Source organism: Anabas testudineus, chromosome 5 (genome assembly GCF_900324465.2).
Source record: "Anabas testudineus chromosome 5, fAnaTes1.2, whole genome shotgun sequence".
In the NCBI taxonomy this organism is placed as follows: Eukaryota; Metazoa; Chordata; class Actinopteri; order Anabantiformes; family Anabantidae; genus Anabas; species Anabas testudineus.
Window position 1 is genome coordinate 17567441 of NC_046614.1, and position 18897 is coordinate 17586337.

Sequence of the window (18897 nt, forward strand, 5' to 3'; positions counted from 1 at the left end):
AACAGCTTGCCAGGGGCAGGCAGCTGCTGTTTCCTACAGCTTGCAGCAGTTGCTGTAGGATGCCGTGGGGAAGAAGTGGCTCGGCGGCCTTGCTGCTCCTGTCGGGCAGAGGCATTGGGCGAGCCAAGGCCAGGTAGGATTAGGCTCAGCTGCCGCTGTGGACTCATGGATGGATTAAACTCCTCTACTACTATTGGTCTAAACTTGATTTTGGTCACTGGTTATTAGGACAGTGGTCTTCTGTGATTCCAGATCTGACTGAGTTGATTGAAGTCTTTGATTGGAAACTGGTTTTGTTTGTTGGTCACTTCTACAGTTTTGTGATCTGATTGTGTTTTGGTGTTTTTGGATTACGTGTTTTGTGTCAGTGTATTTGGGATTTTCCAAATCACATGCCACATCCTACATGCTGTGACAAACCTTGAGCACTGGTCATGAACATTTTTTCAGGACTGTATGATCTAACTGTTGCATTCTCCGCAACATAAGAGGCTTGCAGTGGAATTCAGGATTAAACACTGTGTTGCTTTCAACACAAGCCACCTTTTCAAATTTCATGACCTGAGCTTTTGGCTGGGGTTACTGTGTGTTATTTCCCACAGTCCTGAGTATAAACACAAGACAACATTTGACATTTTGCCAATTCTTCTCTTACAGTGGATGTTTTCCTGTTGATTGTCACTGAGAGGCCCATTCAACAAGGAACAATCCCGCCACCTTGACATTTTCGCTTATCCTTCATTTAATTGTCTATTTACAGAAGTAGCATGGAGCAAGTGCTTTGTTTTGCGGCTGAGCCTTGTACATTAGTGGCATGTTCAAGATTATTATCAGGTTTAAAAATAAGACAATGTTACTTTGATTGTTATTTGATTCTTGCCTGAAAAAAATAGATTCTATGCTCTCTTCACTTCCCTAGTGAGTATGTTGGCATGTTCACATACATATTCAGAAATCAGGCAGAGTTGTTTAACAAACTGTTTGAGGTAACTGGTTACGGTCTTTCTTAAGTGTTTCGTTGAATTTAATTACATACCCAAAATGGTTTAATCGAGAACATTACCTTGAGTATGGCAAGGTAATGTTGTTATAGCATCAGTCAAACAGCTGGTATTTTTTTCTGTGTTTACATCCTCAGCTAATATATATGCTGTGATCATTGTGATGAGACAGTGAAAAAATCCTGAGGCATTATTTGACGAGGGGTTGGGGGTTAATGTGCTGCTCTCAGGCAATGTTGTCAGACCTGCTGCACTGGAGTAACTTGAGAAACTTTCTCTCTTACTCTTCGTCCACACACAGCCGTCTGACATTTATTTTTATCAACATTTTAATCATGCTCAAGTGGCACTAAGAGGTTTGTTATGCATGTGTGAATTGAGCAACAGGTAGCTGCTTTTTACTTATAAGGCATGGTTTGTTTTAACACACCACCCCACTGTCACATTCCAAGTATAGTATTTGTCTTACTGTGATTCAAACCTGTCAGTGTATTTAGGATTTACCACACCATGATTTCAGATTTCCTGTTTGCAGTGACAGATTTGAAACAAGGGAAAACATCTCAATTCTTTGGTTCATTTGATTAACTTAATTCTGGACTCATACAGTAACAGCAAAGCAGTGATAACATGCCTTATCATTTCAACAAAGAATCCTTGATTAATTAGCCTTTCACTAAAAGGCCTGAGGTAAACACGCAAGTGGACATTAAGGTTGGCTTTCATTCATGTGGCTAGAGTTGTGATAGTTATCATTCATTAGATTGTACCATGCTGGAACATGAATGTAACTGTTGTATTTGTATCCAGTTCGGATTTGAGGTGGGACGTCTTCAAGATCTGCTGAATGGAACGTTTGGGTTTTCAAGTGAAGTTCTAAAGTCAGCAGTGAACAGATTCCTGTTTGAACCAGATAGTAGGGTGATGGCTATCAGGCATGCAGCTAGGGCGTGTCACCTCACAGGGTTGAAGGAGGGGACAGGTGTGAATGATGTGTTGATGTTCAGGGAATTGTCACTCCCTCCTGCATTCCAGCTCCATTCTGCTTACAACCATGTCACACAGCCCGAAGGCCCAGTGAAGATTTACAGCAGGAACTGGAGCAGCAAACAGATTTACATTGCACTCACATGGTGTCTAACCACCAGCACTGGATAAAGCTAGGTTTTGTACTGGGCTGTAATTCCTGGATTCCTTAAGCACTGTGGATATGGGAGGCAGGGGAGACGTAATGGTGAGCAGACCGAGGTCCACGGATTTAACCCGCACCAGGTTGAGCCGTTTCAGGTTCCTACCTGTTCATAGTCACCTGAAGTTCAAGGAAACAAAGTTATCCTACAAGAAAAAAGACAGGTATGTGTAATGAAAAGGTGGCATTCAAGCTGCATTAACAGAACGAAATTTGCTAATTAATTTTTGAAGGTGTTGTCTGTGCAGTGTGGGGAATTTGTACAGCGTGTTGTATGTAAAGTAAGTTAAAAAAAACTTGACAGTGAAGAATATAAATGTGTCAGTCACAACCATACAGTTGGGGTATGTGCTGTGCACACGTTTTTTAATGTTAAAACTGTTTATGTGACAGCCGATTCACCAGTCTTTATCTCTGGGAAAGACACGCTTCTCTTATGAGCTTGTAAAGGTTAACAGCAAACAAATGCCAGATATTTTCATATCATTTTAATCTAATTTGAATAGCTGTATTCACTATACTGAACGTGGGTCTTAAGCTGGAGTCTATTGCTGTGAGTCACCTGCCTGCATCCGCTGATCCATCGCTCTTTATGTGTTTTATCGGCAAGAGTGGAAGATTGTGAACACATGTTGTGGCTTTAGACAGCTGTGTATGGAGGGCATCATCTTAGTATGTAAGAACATACAATATATGTTATATATATAGTAAATATGTTATATTCTTATTTATTTTAGGAATGCACCTGTGTAATGTTATATCTTTCCTATATCTAAACTCAGATTACTGATGCTGCTATGCTAGCTTCTTTATTATCTTTAAAATCAGCAGGGAGCTAACTGGGATAGTTCGTCTCTCTGTAAGGTCACACACTTCATACCTCTAAATGGAAAGTATGTGACTTGGCTTTTTGCACATTTTGATTGCCCTGTTACAGAATGATGATTATATGATGTTTGCGATGAAAATCTGTTTTCTAGTACCTTCCTCTAGAGCTGAACAATTAGGTAACAACAATAGTTAACTAGACTTTAATTAGGCCTTTATTACCTTGTGGTTTTTAGGATTTGCTGCTTCTATCTGTTCTGTAGTTCTGTTTGGACAGTTTATAGAGCTCAGACTTTATTGATTAATCTGAAAAATAACAGATCTGTCTTGTCTTGCCAACACCTAATCCGTCAGTGATGTCAGTGTCATTGCTGCGGCTCAGTAGTGTAATGATTGCGATATGTTTAACGGGACAACTTGTTGGAAAAAGCTCTGAAACTATAGAAATGCTTCAGATGTTTTCAGTGAAACGGATGGTTGGACTGAATGGCTCAGTCACATCAGAACATGTGTGCTGTGCTTGGAATGTAGCCATACTGGTTCAGAGTACGCAGTAAAGCAATAACGCAATACCTTGGCCTATTTCTGACAGACTTTGTCAATGTCAAATATAAATTCAGTGTAGTTTTATGGGCTAGTAGCACGATTGCCTATTGGTTCAGAATTTTTTCACTCCACTGAAAACCACTGGATCTTTTTTGTCATAGTCATTGTTTCCTGTTTTCTGTTATCTTAATTTTCTGCTGATGTTGTTCCTGAAAAAAAGACACGTTTTAGTTTTTACTTAATAAAGTATGCACTGAAACTCACAACTCCTGATATTGCAGACATCCCCCACCCCCAGATCCCCCTCTAACACACCATGAAACTGGTTTAACACGCCAAAGCATCGATCTGGAGCAAATCTGGCCAGCACCGGCTTCCGCGGACTTGTGATGTGGGCATTTGCTATGTGAGAAACATCTTGATCTTACTGAGTATTTTTCAACTCTGACACATCAGGCATCTTCACTCATGTTAGCTCAATAAGCCATCTAACATTGCTCAGAAGTGGACTTTGGTATGTCTCTTGAGTTTTGCTGACTTTAGGAATGTGACTGAACGACACACTGATAGAGTGAGTCACTCTGACCACTTCCTCTGTCTGTGATCACCAGGTCACATTTAGTACTTGAGGGCATAGGTCCCAACTGAGTGTGTCCCATTGTTGTGAGAGAACAGATGATCCGTTGTTGAGTCCTACACATTGTTTTGTTGATTTATTTTTGCTTGTGCTAAGGAAATTAAGAGCAGATTATATGATTTGTTATTTCTTAAATTGTTGTTTGCTTTCTTCCATTGCTGGTCTGTTATATTCATGTTTCAGTTAATAGAGGGGGTGTAACCCTCAGGAAAACCGCATTCACATTGTTACAGTGACACCTAGTGGATCTACGGCGTACTTTGCCTGCAGGCCGCATTTTGCAAGAACAATAGAGAACCCCCTTTGTGTCCGCTCTCTCCTCGCTCTAGCCCTCCCTCCATCCCACTCCTTTTGTCTCTCCATCTCTCTGGGCTCTGCCGGCTGATTCATCCGTCCTGCATCGCCGCAGTCTTCATTCCATCTCTGTTTGTGTGTGTCTTTGTGTTTGAGCGCATTTGTTTGCATGCATGCATGTGATTTCTTTACGTGTGTCTATGTCTGCACCAGAGATCCCAGCCCCACCGAGATGAGCGTGGAGCCCTGGGCCAGCCCAAAGGACCAGACAGTGACTGAACACGCATCCAGTACGCGAACGCCGCCCTTCCAGGACCAGGAGCCTCAACCTGACAAACTCTGTTTGGACTCGTTCTGGAGCGAGGTGGAGACCATCCAACAGGGGAGTGGCTACGCAGACCTCGACAGCACCAGGAGAGACTCCAGACACTCAGAAGGTAAATACTGCAAATCCTGTGCTGATGGGTTAAGAATGGATAGAAAGAGCTTAGAAAGAAGGCAGTGTGAGATTATGTGATAGTATTACAGGGCTTTAGCGATCAACACAGCTGCTACAGAGATCCTCCATGAAATGATGGATTTGCCATGACAGCATATTGGGTTTCTATCATGCACCAAAGTAGCACTCATCACCATGACAACACTATCAAACACCATGGAGGGGAGTGCACAAGCCAAATAGCCATTCTTGAATGACGACTTGATGGGATGCTCTATTATGCTAATTCAAATAATTTGAAAGTGTTTTTGATGTTATGCTAAACACAGACACTGTTTTCATTAATGAGTAAACCCTGTGAAGTCTGAATTTCTGTGTCCTAAGTGTGGGTGTAATCATGCCTCATTATTATTGTGCAACATTTAAGAGTGAGTAAAGACTAGTGATTCCTTATTATATTTCCTAAACATTGTACTAACTGTTTTATGTCTCTTAACTCTGAAACATGTTTCTCTATCAATGTATATATAAGTAAAACTGTTACAGGTATAAAAGTCATACTTGCTTTTTCAAAATGCTTTTTCATTCACCCCATTAAAATTGTTATGGTTTGTACGTTGTACTACTCATATGATAGTACGGTGGCAGTTTCCTTTACTTCTTCTGTTTATTATAGACACATTTTTCAAGGAATCAATTTACATATTATTGATGCCTTAACTAGCCAAAACATTTCTTAAGTTTTAATAGTGCAGCACAATTTAGTAACTCCCTAGTTGCAATTTAAGTAGTGGCAAGAACTAAGGAAAGATTTAATGTTGCTACTGTGGGTTTCTCCATGCCTGTTGTCTGCATGTCTTTCAGAAGGTGAACAGGAGGAGCAGTGGTTGGCTGATGCTGGTTTGTCTAACCTCATCAGCGAGGACAGCGAGGATGTAGACAATGCAGTGCTGCTGTCCACACTGACCCGGACTCAGGCTGAGGCTGTGAAGCGTCGGCTGGATTCCTACACACTGACCCTCCGCAAGAAGAACAAACCGGCACCTCGAGACGTTCGCGACATCTTTAACTCCCCCATCACTCAGGTTAGGGCTCTGAAACTTTATTAACTATTTAAAACAGGGGAATGCTGAGTCAAATACAAATGAAAACACAATGCATGGATTTTAAAACTGTATTTGATTGAAAATAGTACAAAGATAAAATATCAAATGTTAAAAAATTAGGAATGTGATATCTGCTCATTTTGAATTGGAAGAGTGGAAGGTGAATGTTCCCTCTGTGTTGTATCACCCCTTATACACTTTGTAAGTGTTTGGAAACTGAGGACACCCACTTCTTCAGTTTTGAAAGTACATTTTTTTTCTTAAACTTGCTCGCCGTATAAAACATTTTTAATGGATGACAGTTTAACACACTCTTTTACTATGGAGCTATGCTGTTGTAATACTTAGAGAATGTGGTTTGGCACTGTCTTGCGGAAATACTGAAAGCAAGCTTTTCCCTGGAAACGACATCAACCCATTCCATGTGCATTCATACACCCATGTTACTGTTGTTTGCAGTAAAATATAAAATACCCATTTCCCAGGTGACTGATATGATTCAGTGAAAGACTTCCCATTCTTCCAGTGTAATGCGCTGCCTTGATCTGTGCAGAGGGACTGACCTGTGACAATAAAGGAAAATCACATGTAAAGGCCATGCTTTGTTCTCCCTGTCTGTCTGGCACCCATACAGGGGAATGGAGACACTGTTCATCTGACGCTTATCAGTCCTTAATCGGCAGAAACAGTCTGTGTAATCATGTTCATCTGCTCTGTGAACAAAATAAAACACCATGTGCATCCCCAGTGGTGCAGAAAATATTATGGAACTGACATTTTATACTGCATTTGCTCCTCGTAAAAAATGTTTTGTTTATATATTTATGAAAGTGTTCTCTTTCACCAGACCCTTCTACCTGAGTCTCAGCATAGTGAAGAACTTGCCCAAAACAGCATGGCAGCAGTTGGAAAAACACCACAGTCAGGTAAGAGATAAACAATATAATAAAAGCTAAATAGAAAATAGAAACTAAAGAACTGAAAGTGGACTTGTGGGCATTAAAATGAGATACATATTATTTCAAAAATTAATAAAGAAATGACTGCAGAACAAGCAATTGATCCATTATCAACTGTGTTAGATAAAAAAAAACAGTCGTCTTACAAATTATTCGTAGGATTAATTATGAATGAATGGTGGTCTATAAAAATCATACGTTAAGAAGTCAGGTGAGCAGCAGGTCTGTGAGGATACATGCCTGTCTGCATCTGCTTTTTAACTGTTTCCAATTATTCCGCCGACTCTACATGCTGCCAGCAAAAGACTTCACATGCCAAATGTTAGGGATAATAACAATTGTAAGGTTTTTGTACATATAAATATATACGTAGAAGGAATTAACATGCTGTAGATCACTCTCTACTCTACACTCATGTACCTGCTAATTTAATTGTTAAGATTTAAGATTGACGACACAGAAGGTTCATATCTTGAACCTTTTTGCATATCTTCTTTGTTCATAGGTTCATGATTAATATCAAAAGGGAGTGCAGTACAGTTATGGATCCCTTTGGCAACCACTGCCCCAGTTCCTGTTTATATGGACAATTGTGAGCACTGTCTGCTAAACACGTTCCACAGCACATACCTCTGCTGAAGGCTTTTGCAGTTACATTTACTTTTAGTCATTTGGCATAAGGTACAAGGCAAAGGCAGGGTAAGCGTAAGTAGGTCTTGTCTTAGCACCCCTACCGGAGGGTGGCTGCAGCCGTGATTTGGATCCCAGTTCCTGTATAATGGAAAAATGAGATAAGAGACAAAGGGAGCGTGTGGGTTCATGCATTTTTTTTTGTCAGTTTACTTCCTCCTATTCCTGAATTCGGTATGTGTCTGAATGATGGAGTTTGTGATATCATTAAGTAAACTAATACGTGTTTGCATGTCTGTCTGTGCTTGTGTTTTCCACTCAGCAGTGAAGTCAGAACATCAGCGAGGTGCTACTAAAGAGGAAATCTTCATCACTGATGTGGCTTACGGCGAACAGGCTGTCATCTTTCTCAAACAGGCCAAATTGCCACAGAACAATAGCCAACGCAGGAAAGAAGATGGCACGCTGCCTGTAAGCACCCTTACACTGTCCTACTGTTTTAAAAACCTTATATATATTAGTTAAAGGGAAATGCTGGAATGTTTCACAATTTCTTTTTCATACTATAATTTTCCTGGTGGGTGTGAAAGTATATCTTAAACATAGAGAAGGTGATATTTTTTGGGGACAGCTGAGCCAGGCCAAGAAATGAAGGGGGAAAAAATCTGGTATTTTACACATCAAAATTAATGTTTTCCACTTCGGCCACTACCAATGATTAGTCGGACTACCAATGATTGGTAGTGACCGATGGTTTATATTTTTTCTGTAAACTTACATTGATATTTAGTCATTAGACAGTTGGTTTTAGTCTAAACAACTTAAAAGTGCAAGACAAAAGCACAAAGGAAGCAAAATTCTGGGAACAACACTGAAAGCCAAGAAAAGAAATTTGAAATTTGTGTCATGCAGGGAGAAACAGATTTATCAGTTCATTAGAAGTTGTGGAAGAGTTATTTAAGTCTTTAAATTTTTTTTGAATATTTAGAGCACGGCTGCTCAGTTTGGTAGATTGTCATTGACATAAACGCTGATGCATTTATTAGTTTTATCCACTATTTTTTAGATAGTCACATAGGTCTTACACAGAGAGAAACACTCATTCTACACCTTTGGGTAGTTACCCATTAATGTAGCTCTCCTATTTTTGGACTGTGGGAGGAAACTGGAGTACCAGGAAAAAACCTACACAGGTAAAGTTATAACATGCAAAATTTTCAGGCCACAGTCAGCTGGCGGGCTTGAACAAAGAACTTTTGTAACGTCTTGTTATAAGGAAATAGTACTAACTACTTCACCGTCGTGCCACCCAGCAGCAAAGCTTATAAAAAAGAAACGCAGCAGCAAATGATCAGAAAAACTCAATCTAAGCACCAGGTTAGCATTGTTCCAACATTTTCACAGAATTTCTTCTTCTTTCAGTCTTTGGACTAAAACATTTTCCATTTTGGGTCTGGCTAGGTTTTCATTTTCATATGAACCTTATAATATGCATACTCATGTACACAGGGAAGTTGTATTCAGCCCCGCTGCTTGTTTGATAACAGTGTTAGGAAGACGGAATTAGCTCAAAACAAAAAGAGTTGTTGTGTCAAAGTCCAGCAGATTTATTTTTCTATTTCAGGCTAAGAACGTTTCTTCAGGAAGAATTATTGGGTATTTAAATGTGTTAATACTGTTGCCACATTTACTTAAGGACACTTAAAGGGAATGACATTCATTACATAGACTGTGAATTTAGGATTTTTTCCTTCCTTTTGATTCTACACTGAATGTTTTGTTTGTTTTTTCTTCTCTAATTTCTTGTACCTCTTCATCTCCTCTTTACACTTCTCAACTCCAATTCCCTTCTCCTCACTTTTTTCTGCATCTCACCTCCTCAGCAGGTGATCTGCCCCAAGTGCCGTCTAGGAGTTACTCGTATTCAAGACCTCTCCCACACTGACATGAAGAAAGTACGTCAGCTGGCTCTCATCGACATGACAGCACTGTGTGACCTCTTGGAGCTTGAGGTCAAAAGGCATAAAGTCGGCAAAAGAAAAATGCCAGGTACGTTCGTGAATGAGTGGCACGTACACACACTCAAACACAAGGAAAGATGTTTCGTGTAGATGGCATTTACGTTTTAACTATGTGCAGCATGAGTTTGCATACTTTGACCATGAGCCAGTCAAATCAAAGCAGAACAATGCGTCACAGTTACTAAGTCTTAATACATTCATGTGTTGTTAATAATAATCTTTGGCTAGCAGCCACGCTGCAATTACTTATGCAGTTATGGAACATAATTACACACGGCAGTGACTTGGCTAAACAGAGCAGTGTTGATAACTCAATGACTCTTTGGTGTTTCACAGAGAGTACGCTCTTTGGGGTGCCACTGGCCACTCTGCTAGAGAACGATCAGAAAATGAAGTCCAACACCTCGACCCCTCTTTTCTTGCAAGCAGTAAGAACTCAAAATACATCACATCTTATATGAGCTCAAGAGACCTTTTTTGTTAACTTCCAATTAATAAAAGAAATTTATGACAAAGTTACATCAATATAAAACTTGTTTTATACATTTTAAACCTGCTATTCACTTCTGCTGCGACATAATATGTCTGTTTGCATCATATTTTTGCCTTTGTTCATCCTAAAAACCACATCTAAATGTAGCATGTCTCACAGTTCGAGTGTAGATGTCAAATGCTTTGACCACACCCTGCATGTAGCAGCAGTTACTGACAACGTCCAGCAGAGGTGAACAAGAGATTCTTATCTGTCCAGCATGACTCTATGTCTCTTTTTCTGCTTCCTCTCTCTCTTTCTGCAGTTGTTGTCATTTTTAGAGAAGAAAGGAGTCGAATCAGAGGGGATCCTCCGGGTTCCAGGATCTCAGTCCAGAATCAAGGTACAAAATCTGGATCTGTAGCACAAAGCTGGCACAGAAACAAATTATAAACTCACAAAATTTGCTTCTTGACGTCAAAAATAAAGAAAAATATTGTGACCTTAAAAGCGACTAAGATATTGATGCTGTAAAATGCCAGAAATACTTGAACAGTGCCTGTCTGATTTCTGTATTTAACTACAGCTGACATTTAGAAAAGTTGAGACAAATCAATGATGATTGTGAATTGAGACAAATCAATGATGATTTTTGAGCTGCTGCTGCTGGCAGATAGCCTATTATTACTGCATTTAATTCACTGCCAGTAGAACAAATGGTGAGTTAAAGAAATCGATTCTACCAGAGGGGGGCGCCATTCAACACTGATAGAGTTAAAATTCCTGATCACAGTTATTGCAAATTCATCATAAATATTTAGTGATAGTTAATTAAATTTGAGATTTTAGTTCTGATGTATTCCTTTAGAGTGTTTATTTATGTATTAAATGTTAATATGTTTCCGAGGACAAGTATACAGCATGAGCCAATGCCACACCACAATACCACAGAATAAGATTGTTAGTAATGTCTGTCGCCACATGGGCCTTTAAAACAATACATTCTTGTTTCTCAAAACCACTTTTACTAAATCAATACAGAAATACCATATCAGTGTACTATATAACAAAGCACATGCATGATCTACTACCCTAAGAATATTGAACCATTTTGTCCTATTTGCAGAACTTAATGTAGTTTTTTAATCTCTTATTATACAAAAACAAAACACATATCTTATGCTTAACAAAATCAAAATGTTTTGTGTGTGAAACAGACAGTTTTAAAAAATATCTTATACATAAATAGTATGCTTACACAGACTGTTTATTTGTCAAACTGCTCCAAAGACTTTTCACTGTTTTTCTGTCTGCAGCTGCTGCAGCAGAACCTGGAAACCAACTTCTACTCAGGACACTTCAGCTGGGATGAAGTGAGTCCAAACGACGCTGCTGCGCTACTGAAGAAGTTCATCCGGGAACTTCCCGCTCCTCTACTCACTGCAGAGTACCTAAACACGTTCAGCGCTGTCAGAGGTCAGTGGTCACTGCTCTGGGATTCTTGTTTGTCTTGTAAATCACGTTTAAAGGACTTTGTTACTACTAAACAGAAAGTGCTAAACTGTTGTTTTTAGTTTCAAGACAGGGTTAAATCACATGTCATAGTTACACAATAACCAAACCATAGTATATGACAATGTATTTTTAAAATGGCTACAGTGCTGTGTGATGCCCTGGTGCAAAGATTAACCCTAAGATGGATGAGTTGATAGCCTTTTAAGAATCATCACTGCACTGCCACAGAAACTTGCACATTGACAGAGCAGAGTAGAGAAGCAGCCACTTTGACATTAGTGTCAACGATCGATTGATATTAATATAGTCTGACTGATGATTTACCGATGTGTAGTTTGTGAGAAGACTCTGTGTGAATTTATAAACGATGTGTGACCACAGACACACAAGCTAACAAATCTAATGGCCGCCTGTCACAACGCCATAAATCTTTAGACATCCCATTATTCTTAGCAAACAGAGGAAATGAAGAGGGGTTGTGTGTGTGTGTGTGTTTGTGTGTGTGTGTGTGTTTGTTCGCCCTGTCTTACATTTCCCTCCTCTTTCAGACATCACAGAGCTGAAACAGAAACTCCACATGTTGAACCTGCTCATCTTGCTTCTGCCTGAGCCCAACAGGAACACACTGAAGGTGAAAACCAAACCAGTTTCCTCACACATTTCACCAGGTTTTGCATAAATAATAGCAGCTTAATGTAATATATGGTCGTAAAGCACTCAGAGGAGCCATTTTATATTCTTAGGTACCTTTACTTTTTATGCATTTCAAATAATACTTGGTATTTACTAACCTATAGTAGGTTAGTAAATGATGTTGATGTTGAACTGGGGTTCTGCAGCTGTTAGTAAAAAAAATCTGAATACTTCCTTTATCATCTGTGCATTTGGTTGCCGGGCACATATAGATTAAAGAGTTTGGAAAAACAAAATATGAAAGTGTAAAAACAATAGATTAATTTATAAATGAACTCCATCAATGACTCAAAACAGTTAAAATTAGCTTTGACAGACAACTGCACGTACAACCATAACAATATGGCCTCGATAGGAATCCTTACCACACCCTACATGTTTCTCTTATGGTGGTAAGAAATATATCTCAGGTTCTACTTTTATAAATCACAACACTGTAAACACAGTTTCACTACACTTTACTATATTGTTCTGCCCTTAATCCTGATTTTACACTCTCTGCTCAGTTAGATAATCTCCTGCATTAACCATGACTCACTTTCACTGACAGAAGTGTGCAGTCGGCTCTGCTTATAGCACCCAGATGTATAAAACCCACCTGAACTAATTACTCTGACTCCAGTGGCGGCAGCTGAAACTTACTGTGCTTTATCAGTAGAGGTGTTAGGGATGATTCAGGCTCTGTGATAATTCACTTTACCCCTTTTGGTGTTTCTATAGAAGTGGTCTCTCTTGAAAGACATTCACACATTTTCCAGTTGAAGGTGTTTTTTAACTCTATAGAACTTTGTATGCTCAATCTCTCCTCTGAACATTTTGATTAAGATCACTTTAAAAATAGCAAATCTTAATGTATATGTATGTATGTATGCCCTTCAGGCCCTCCTTGAGTTCCTCAGTAAGGTGGTTTCCTACGAGAAGAAGAACAGGATGAACTTGTGGGCCGTAGCGACCATCATGGCTCCCAACCTCTTCCTCCATAAGGCTGTTCCAAGCAGACTGACTGAGGGCACAGAGAAAGGACAAGCGGAGAAGGCAGCTGACGTTATGAGGCTCCTCATCCGATACAAGGACCTGCTTTGGACGGTGGGTGATACAGGATAAACAGCCAAATTCAATACCCTAATGAAAACCATACACTGAAACTTTGTTTGCAGTAAGTGTGATATAATATATAATGGTGATATAATTGTGCTCACTTTTTAGTTCCTGAAAGTACATTTTGAAGCATAATGTAAATACACTTTTAGATAAAGTTAGTTCAGTAGTGATGTACTATTAGTCTACTCTCTCCTACCAATGTGACATAACATAGCTATGACCATGCTTCAGTCACCATTGTGCTAGAAGTACTACTCAAAACTCACAGGACTCTACTGACAGGGAACTGCTTATTTTTCTTGCTAATAGTTCTAAGTTTATAACAGAACAAATAATTACTCACCACACTCACTGTCTTTAAGTGTAATTTCCAAGCACCATATCTAAGTATAGGCCAAAATATTTGTTCTAATTAAATTTCCACAAAAAAAAAATATTTTTTTGTGAAATGATAACATTTAATTTAAATTATTACTATTAAATACATAAGTTTTAGAGTTAAAATATAATCATGTCTAATGTGGCTTAATTTTCTTTCCAGATCCCTAATTTCCTAATGAGTCAGGTGCGTAAGCTGAATGAGAACAGTAACCGGCGGTACCAATTCTACGATCGGCGCATCAAGAATCTGCTGAGGAAGATCCACACAGACAGCCGGGAAAAGCCTGGGAAAAACGCCTCAGAGGTGAGCTGCTTTACAAATCATGCACTCCAGACAAATCAGGAAATTAATAATTAATTAATAATTTCAGTTTAACTCCTGTTCCTGTAGTAATTTTGTCTCAAGTTGATGTATTAATCAAAAGCATTTACAATGCAGTAAAACTTAAATGACTTAAATGAAATAACTAAAAAACATGATAAATGGTAAATGATAATGGTTCTGATTTGTCTTTCCACATATTTATATATAGATGATAATGCCATCACAGGTTGTTTACATTACAAGTTTAAGTTGCATGCTGTTTTTCAAATTTATGATGTATCGTAAGTCATGTTTCACATCTGCGCCCTGAACGTTACTACAATGATTAATGTTCTTTAACTGTCTTGTTTCCTGCAGCCGTGCCGTACAGTGAAGATCCAGGTCAGGGATCTGTCTAGCAGCACCATGGAGTTCCAGCTCAGTGTCAACTCAAAAGCCTTCGAGCTGCTCACCCAGTTTCAACGTCAGTTCCTCCGCAGCCCTGATAATGGAAAGGGCAAGCTCCGGAGGTACCACACAGAGTTGAAATAACTATTTATCCTCAGCCCTCCACTTGTTGTGTTTAGTCTAGAATTTAATTCATCATTTTGTGTTTGCACACTTTAGTGCAGATTATCAGAAATATAATAAATCTACAACCCAGGCATTTTATGGCAGCCTGTAACTTTATTTTTTTTTACTAATATGCAAAGCACTTATATTTTCTACCAAGAGTGTCACTTTTGTTAGCGGAAAAATATTTCTATTAATAATGAAACATTAAGTGTGTTATATCTCAAACATGATACATAGGTGTTATGTCTCTCGACAGAAATGGCTCCATGGCTTATTCAGAGTGTGCCCTCTACGAAGTTGGAGGAAATATCGGTAAGTTGAAGTGGCTAAAACGCTTTCTCTGATCAGAGCAGTGCTGACATTCTCACGTCTTTCTGCTCATTGAGCTGATGAGGGTAGCAAGGTCTTACATAATGAACTGTGCACGTGCCAGAGAGACATGAGCGGTACATCTGCAGTTATCAGAGCAGACAAATGCTTATTGCACACGTCTGTGCTCTCACAGGAGAGCTGACGCAGTGAACAGTAAAACTTCAGTCAGTTCAACTTGAGGGCGGAAATTTTCTTTTGTTATTACCTAAGATTTTTTTGTTTTGATACAAACAAGTCCAAAATGCTACCTGCTGGAGCTGAAACTGTTCGCCCATTAACTGAGCAGCTGATGGTAATAAGCAGAGTAATGAAAATAAGTCAGTAGAGTCACAAAGCTCAGCGGCAAAAGTCACTTCAAACAGCTAAAGATTTTTGTGTGTTTTTTGCAGGGGAGCGCTGTCTGGATCCCGAAACACACCTTCTGGATTTGTACAACTGTAACCCTGGAGGAGATTGGGTCATCAAGCTGAAACCCAATGCCAGCAGAGGACTGTGACACTGTAGATACAGTAGACTAAAGGATTGAAAGACTGATTGAGCCTGAAGATGATAAAGGCAGACCTAAAAAAAAAGCCTCCTTTCTACTTCCTGTCCTGTTTGACCTCTGAGCAACAAGAGATGAAACAGATGGAGGAAGCCGAAAAAAAAGGAGATTCTGCCAGGAGAAGAGCCTAAAAGAGTCTATGAACATACGCTGGCCTCTTTCCCTTTATCTTTCTCTATCGCTTTCTCCTCCCTTAACTCCATCACTTCTCCATGCGCTGCAACGCTGGAAGCAAAAAGCTTCTGACGTTACTCATTACTTCCGACAGAGAACCTGCTGCACAGGAAAGATGAGAGAGAGAGGGATAGAGAGTGGATGGACAGTGTGGTTCGCTGCTTTTCCTCTGGAGCCATCACCTCCAACCATGAGCGAGCAGATGGGAAAGAGGAGCACCTCTGCCTAAAGAGAGCCCAAGTCCCTCCCGCCTCTTTGGCCTGTTCATGTGTTTTGGGGGGTGGTGGGTCATTTGAGTAAAACATGATACAGGGGTCCATATTCTTTGCTAAACTGGTATCTAATTTACCAGATAACAGCAACCAATTTGAGACAGAAACTTAATTCTTGAGAGCAGTTGTCATTATCTAGATTTTCAAGCATTTCACTGTTGAATGCTAACAGATCTTGGGGGACAGGTTGTTAAAACTCTTGGAGTTTGCTTGACTAGTGAGCTGACGAGAGCAGTAGATCATATAGCATTTGTATTATTTCACAAACTTGCACTTATAAATCAACAATTTAAATTGAGTGTGAAATGATAAATACGCTGACTGTGCCATTAACCTGAGAAACTAAAATAAGATGGTTACTGTAAATGTTCATATACATGAAGCAGGTCGTGATCAGACTTCAAAATGTCTTATTCTAAAAATCACTATATTTTGTCCTGCTCATGTGCACTTTTAAAAACCAGATCAGAAATCCAAATTAACTGTTTACCTGGCATAAAATTCAGAGTTCCCCAGGAGAAATCTACTTAAGCATTTCTAGCTCCTCTTATTCCCAACCCTGATTACTGAAACCACTTTTCTCTTTTACCTGACATCAAACGTACTAGAGGAAGCTGTGAATTGATGACTTGCACATGTGAACAGCAACTGTTGCAGATACAGACATGAGTCTTTGAACATGAAAGGAAACCCCTGGTATTATGTTTTTATGAACTGTTATTTGTATAGAACACATAAGAAAGGGAAATCTCGTGGAAGAGAGGCTAACCTGGACATGGAGTGGGACTTGAGCTCTTTGTAAACATACAGTTACTGACTGATCAATCAATGGATCAACTGACTGAACTTTCTTACTTACTTCTCTCCTGCTCATAACTTCTTCCTATTTCCTATTTCCTATTTCCCACCTGTATCAGCTCCTTTCTCCGTCTGTGCCATTTAAAGAGGGAGAGACCCCTGATGAACTGATATCCCTGATCTGTGAAATCCTGAGATCTCCTGGGCATTTTAAAAATCCATGGACTTCCAAGGACCCCTGACCTTTACAGAACGGCACTCAAAGAGACTTTACTTTGACATGAAGGGATTTAGCGTCACAACCTCAAGGACAGTTATTGTACCTCTAAAGGGAGATGTTAAGGACACATGATGAAGCTGGTCTTCAGTTCTCATTTTTTAACACACGAAAGGAGCCAAAAGTGCTGAAGTGACTTTTTGGGTAAACTGGGATTATTATTATTTATATGAATGTAAAACCACTGTTGCTTCTGTGTTTTATAAGTATTCTGTAGCCTAGCAGACTTTAGGATAATGTGGAGTGCTGCACTCAGTGTAACAGTATGTTGTGTTAAGTTGCCCATACACAGTGTGGGAATTAGCAGTGTTCTTGTACATATTTCTTCGTGGTCCTCTTTTTACGGATCTCTTTGAATCAGTTTCACCTAAACAAATGGTTAAAATCCCTCTAATGTTTTCATTTATGCACTCTGTTGTAAAGAGACACTGAAGTCGGTGACATACAACTGTTTGTTGTGACCGTGTTGCTACTCGAAGCCTCTAAATTTCTCCAAACACACGCAAGCAGCAAATGAATGTTTCACATTTTGTGCTGATCGTCAGATGCGACTCATTTACTCCTCGCAGTTGGAGCAATGTTGGTGCTACGCGGCCATTTTGTGGGAAGTGTCTCGCACACTCCACTCAATAGATGGAGTAATGACAGCCATCCTGACACCAACATCTATCATCACCCCCTGTTCCATCTCTGTCACCTCCCCATAATGGACCATAATGGCAGCGTGGTGCCTGCATCACAAACACACACAGGAATCACATTGCCTTGATAAAGGACAAGGTAATAAATGGGTGTTATAAATTCTGTTCCCCTGGACCTGACGACAACAGCAGGATTGTGCATGTGTGTGTGTGTATATGTGTGTGTGTGTGTGCGTGCATGTGTGTGATGAGCTTCATTACACAAGTCCAATTGGTCTGTCCCAGGGTCCCAGGCACAGCTCAGTGCCCCGGCACAAAGCGAGCTGATGAAACTGCCTTCTGCTGACAATCAGGAGAACTAGGTCACCTCTGAGGCAGCCTCCCAGAGGGCAAGCGGTGTGAGTCCAAACACCCGGAGGAGCTGAGCACATGGACTCATATTGTCGAAACACACTCATGGACATGGACACGCTGAAGAGTATGACATGGAGCCAGCAAAACAGGGGAAACATGTTCACACACTACACCGCTTTTCTGTATTTGTTTGTATTTGTATATATATATATGTGAACATGTTTGAGTGTGAGACAGAAACATGAAGCTTCATTTGCAGTAAATATGTCTGAAAAACAGTGTTACTTATACAATTACCCTAAACTAAGTGGCGAACAGTTAGAGTGATCAAAGTGTGGCTGTGGACCTCCTATTGTCTTCAGTGTCCAGATGTTATTGTGGATCAGTCTGCAGACGTCAGAATGTATATTTATGCCCTTTAAACAAGTCTTTGTTTTTAATACTTCTGTGAAAATACCTTGTTGTAGAAAGAAACAACTTTTGAAATATGTTCTTTTTTGTCAATAAATGTGAATCTAATGTTGTGCTCAACATGATTTATTTTTTCAATATGGGTTAATGGGTGTGGCAGAAAGATCATATCAAGAAAAGCATCATTCATCAACTCGGATGCATCTGCTGCTGCTGCCGTGCACAGAAAGATACAAACATACACACACACACACACACACACACACACACACACACACACACACGTGAAAACAGAGAAAAGCTCAGTAATCAATAAAGAGATTAGCTTTGTAATCTGTGTGGGTGGAGAGGCCACTGCTGCT

At 39.7% G+C, this 18897-nt stretch overlaps 1 protein-coding gene across 4 annotated transcripts; it reads left to right on the top strand.

The window, feature by feature from the left end:
• On the top strand, positions 1 to 18643 carry LOC113154520 (rho GTPase-activating protein 40). Of its 4 annotated transcripts, none has more exons than XM_026348774.1 (15): positions 1 to 133; positions 4709 to 4932; positions 5799 to 6019; positions 6888 to 6966; positions 7952 to 8100; positions 9513 to 9678; positions 9987 to 10078; positions 10448 to 10525; positions 11439 to 11598; positions 12186 to 12268; positions 13210 to 13416; positions 13973 to 14116; positions 14495 to 14646; positions 14949 to 15004; positions 15454 to 18643. In XM_026348774.1, exons 1-15 carry the CDS (start codon positions 60 to 62, stop codon positions 15558 to 15560), a joined length of 1992 nt encoding a protein of 663 aa, XP_026204559.1. In that variant the 5' UTR covers positions 1 to 59; the 3' UTR covers positions 15561 to 18643. The 4 variants fall into 4 exon arrangements, with proteins under 4 accessions (XP_026204559.1, XP_026204558.1, XP_026204556.1 ...); XM_026348773.1 differs by lacking the exon at positions 1 to 133 and adding an exon at positions 2015 to 2354 and having other exon boundaries at positions 9516 to 9678; XM_026348771.1 differs by lacking the exon at positions 1 to 133 and adding an exon at positions 2016 to 2354.
• Positions 18644 to 18897: the final 254 nt, after the last annotated feature.

Coding starts and splice junctions, on each gene's coding strand:
- LOC113154520 (XM_026348771.1), top strand. CDS start 2,212: ATGGGAGGCAGGGGAGACGTAATGGTGAGCAGACCGAGGTCCACGGAT. Junction 4,933..5,798: donor AGACTCCAGACACTCAGAAG/GTAAATACTGCA, acceptor CATGTCTTTCAG/AAGGTGAACAGGAGGAGCAG. Junction 10,526..11,438: donor GATCTCAGTCCAGAATCAAG/GTACAAAATCTG, acceptor TTCTGTCTGCAG/CTGCTGCAGCAGAACCTGGA.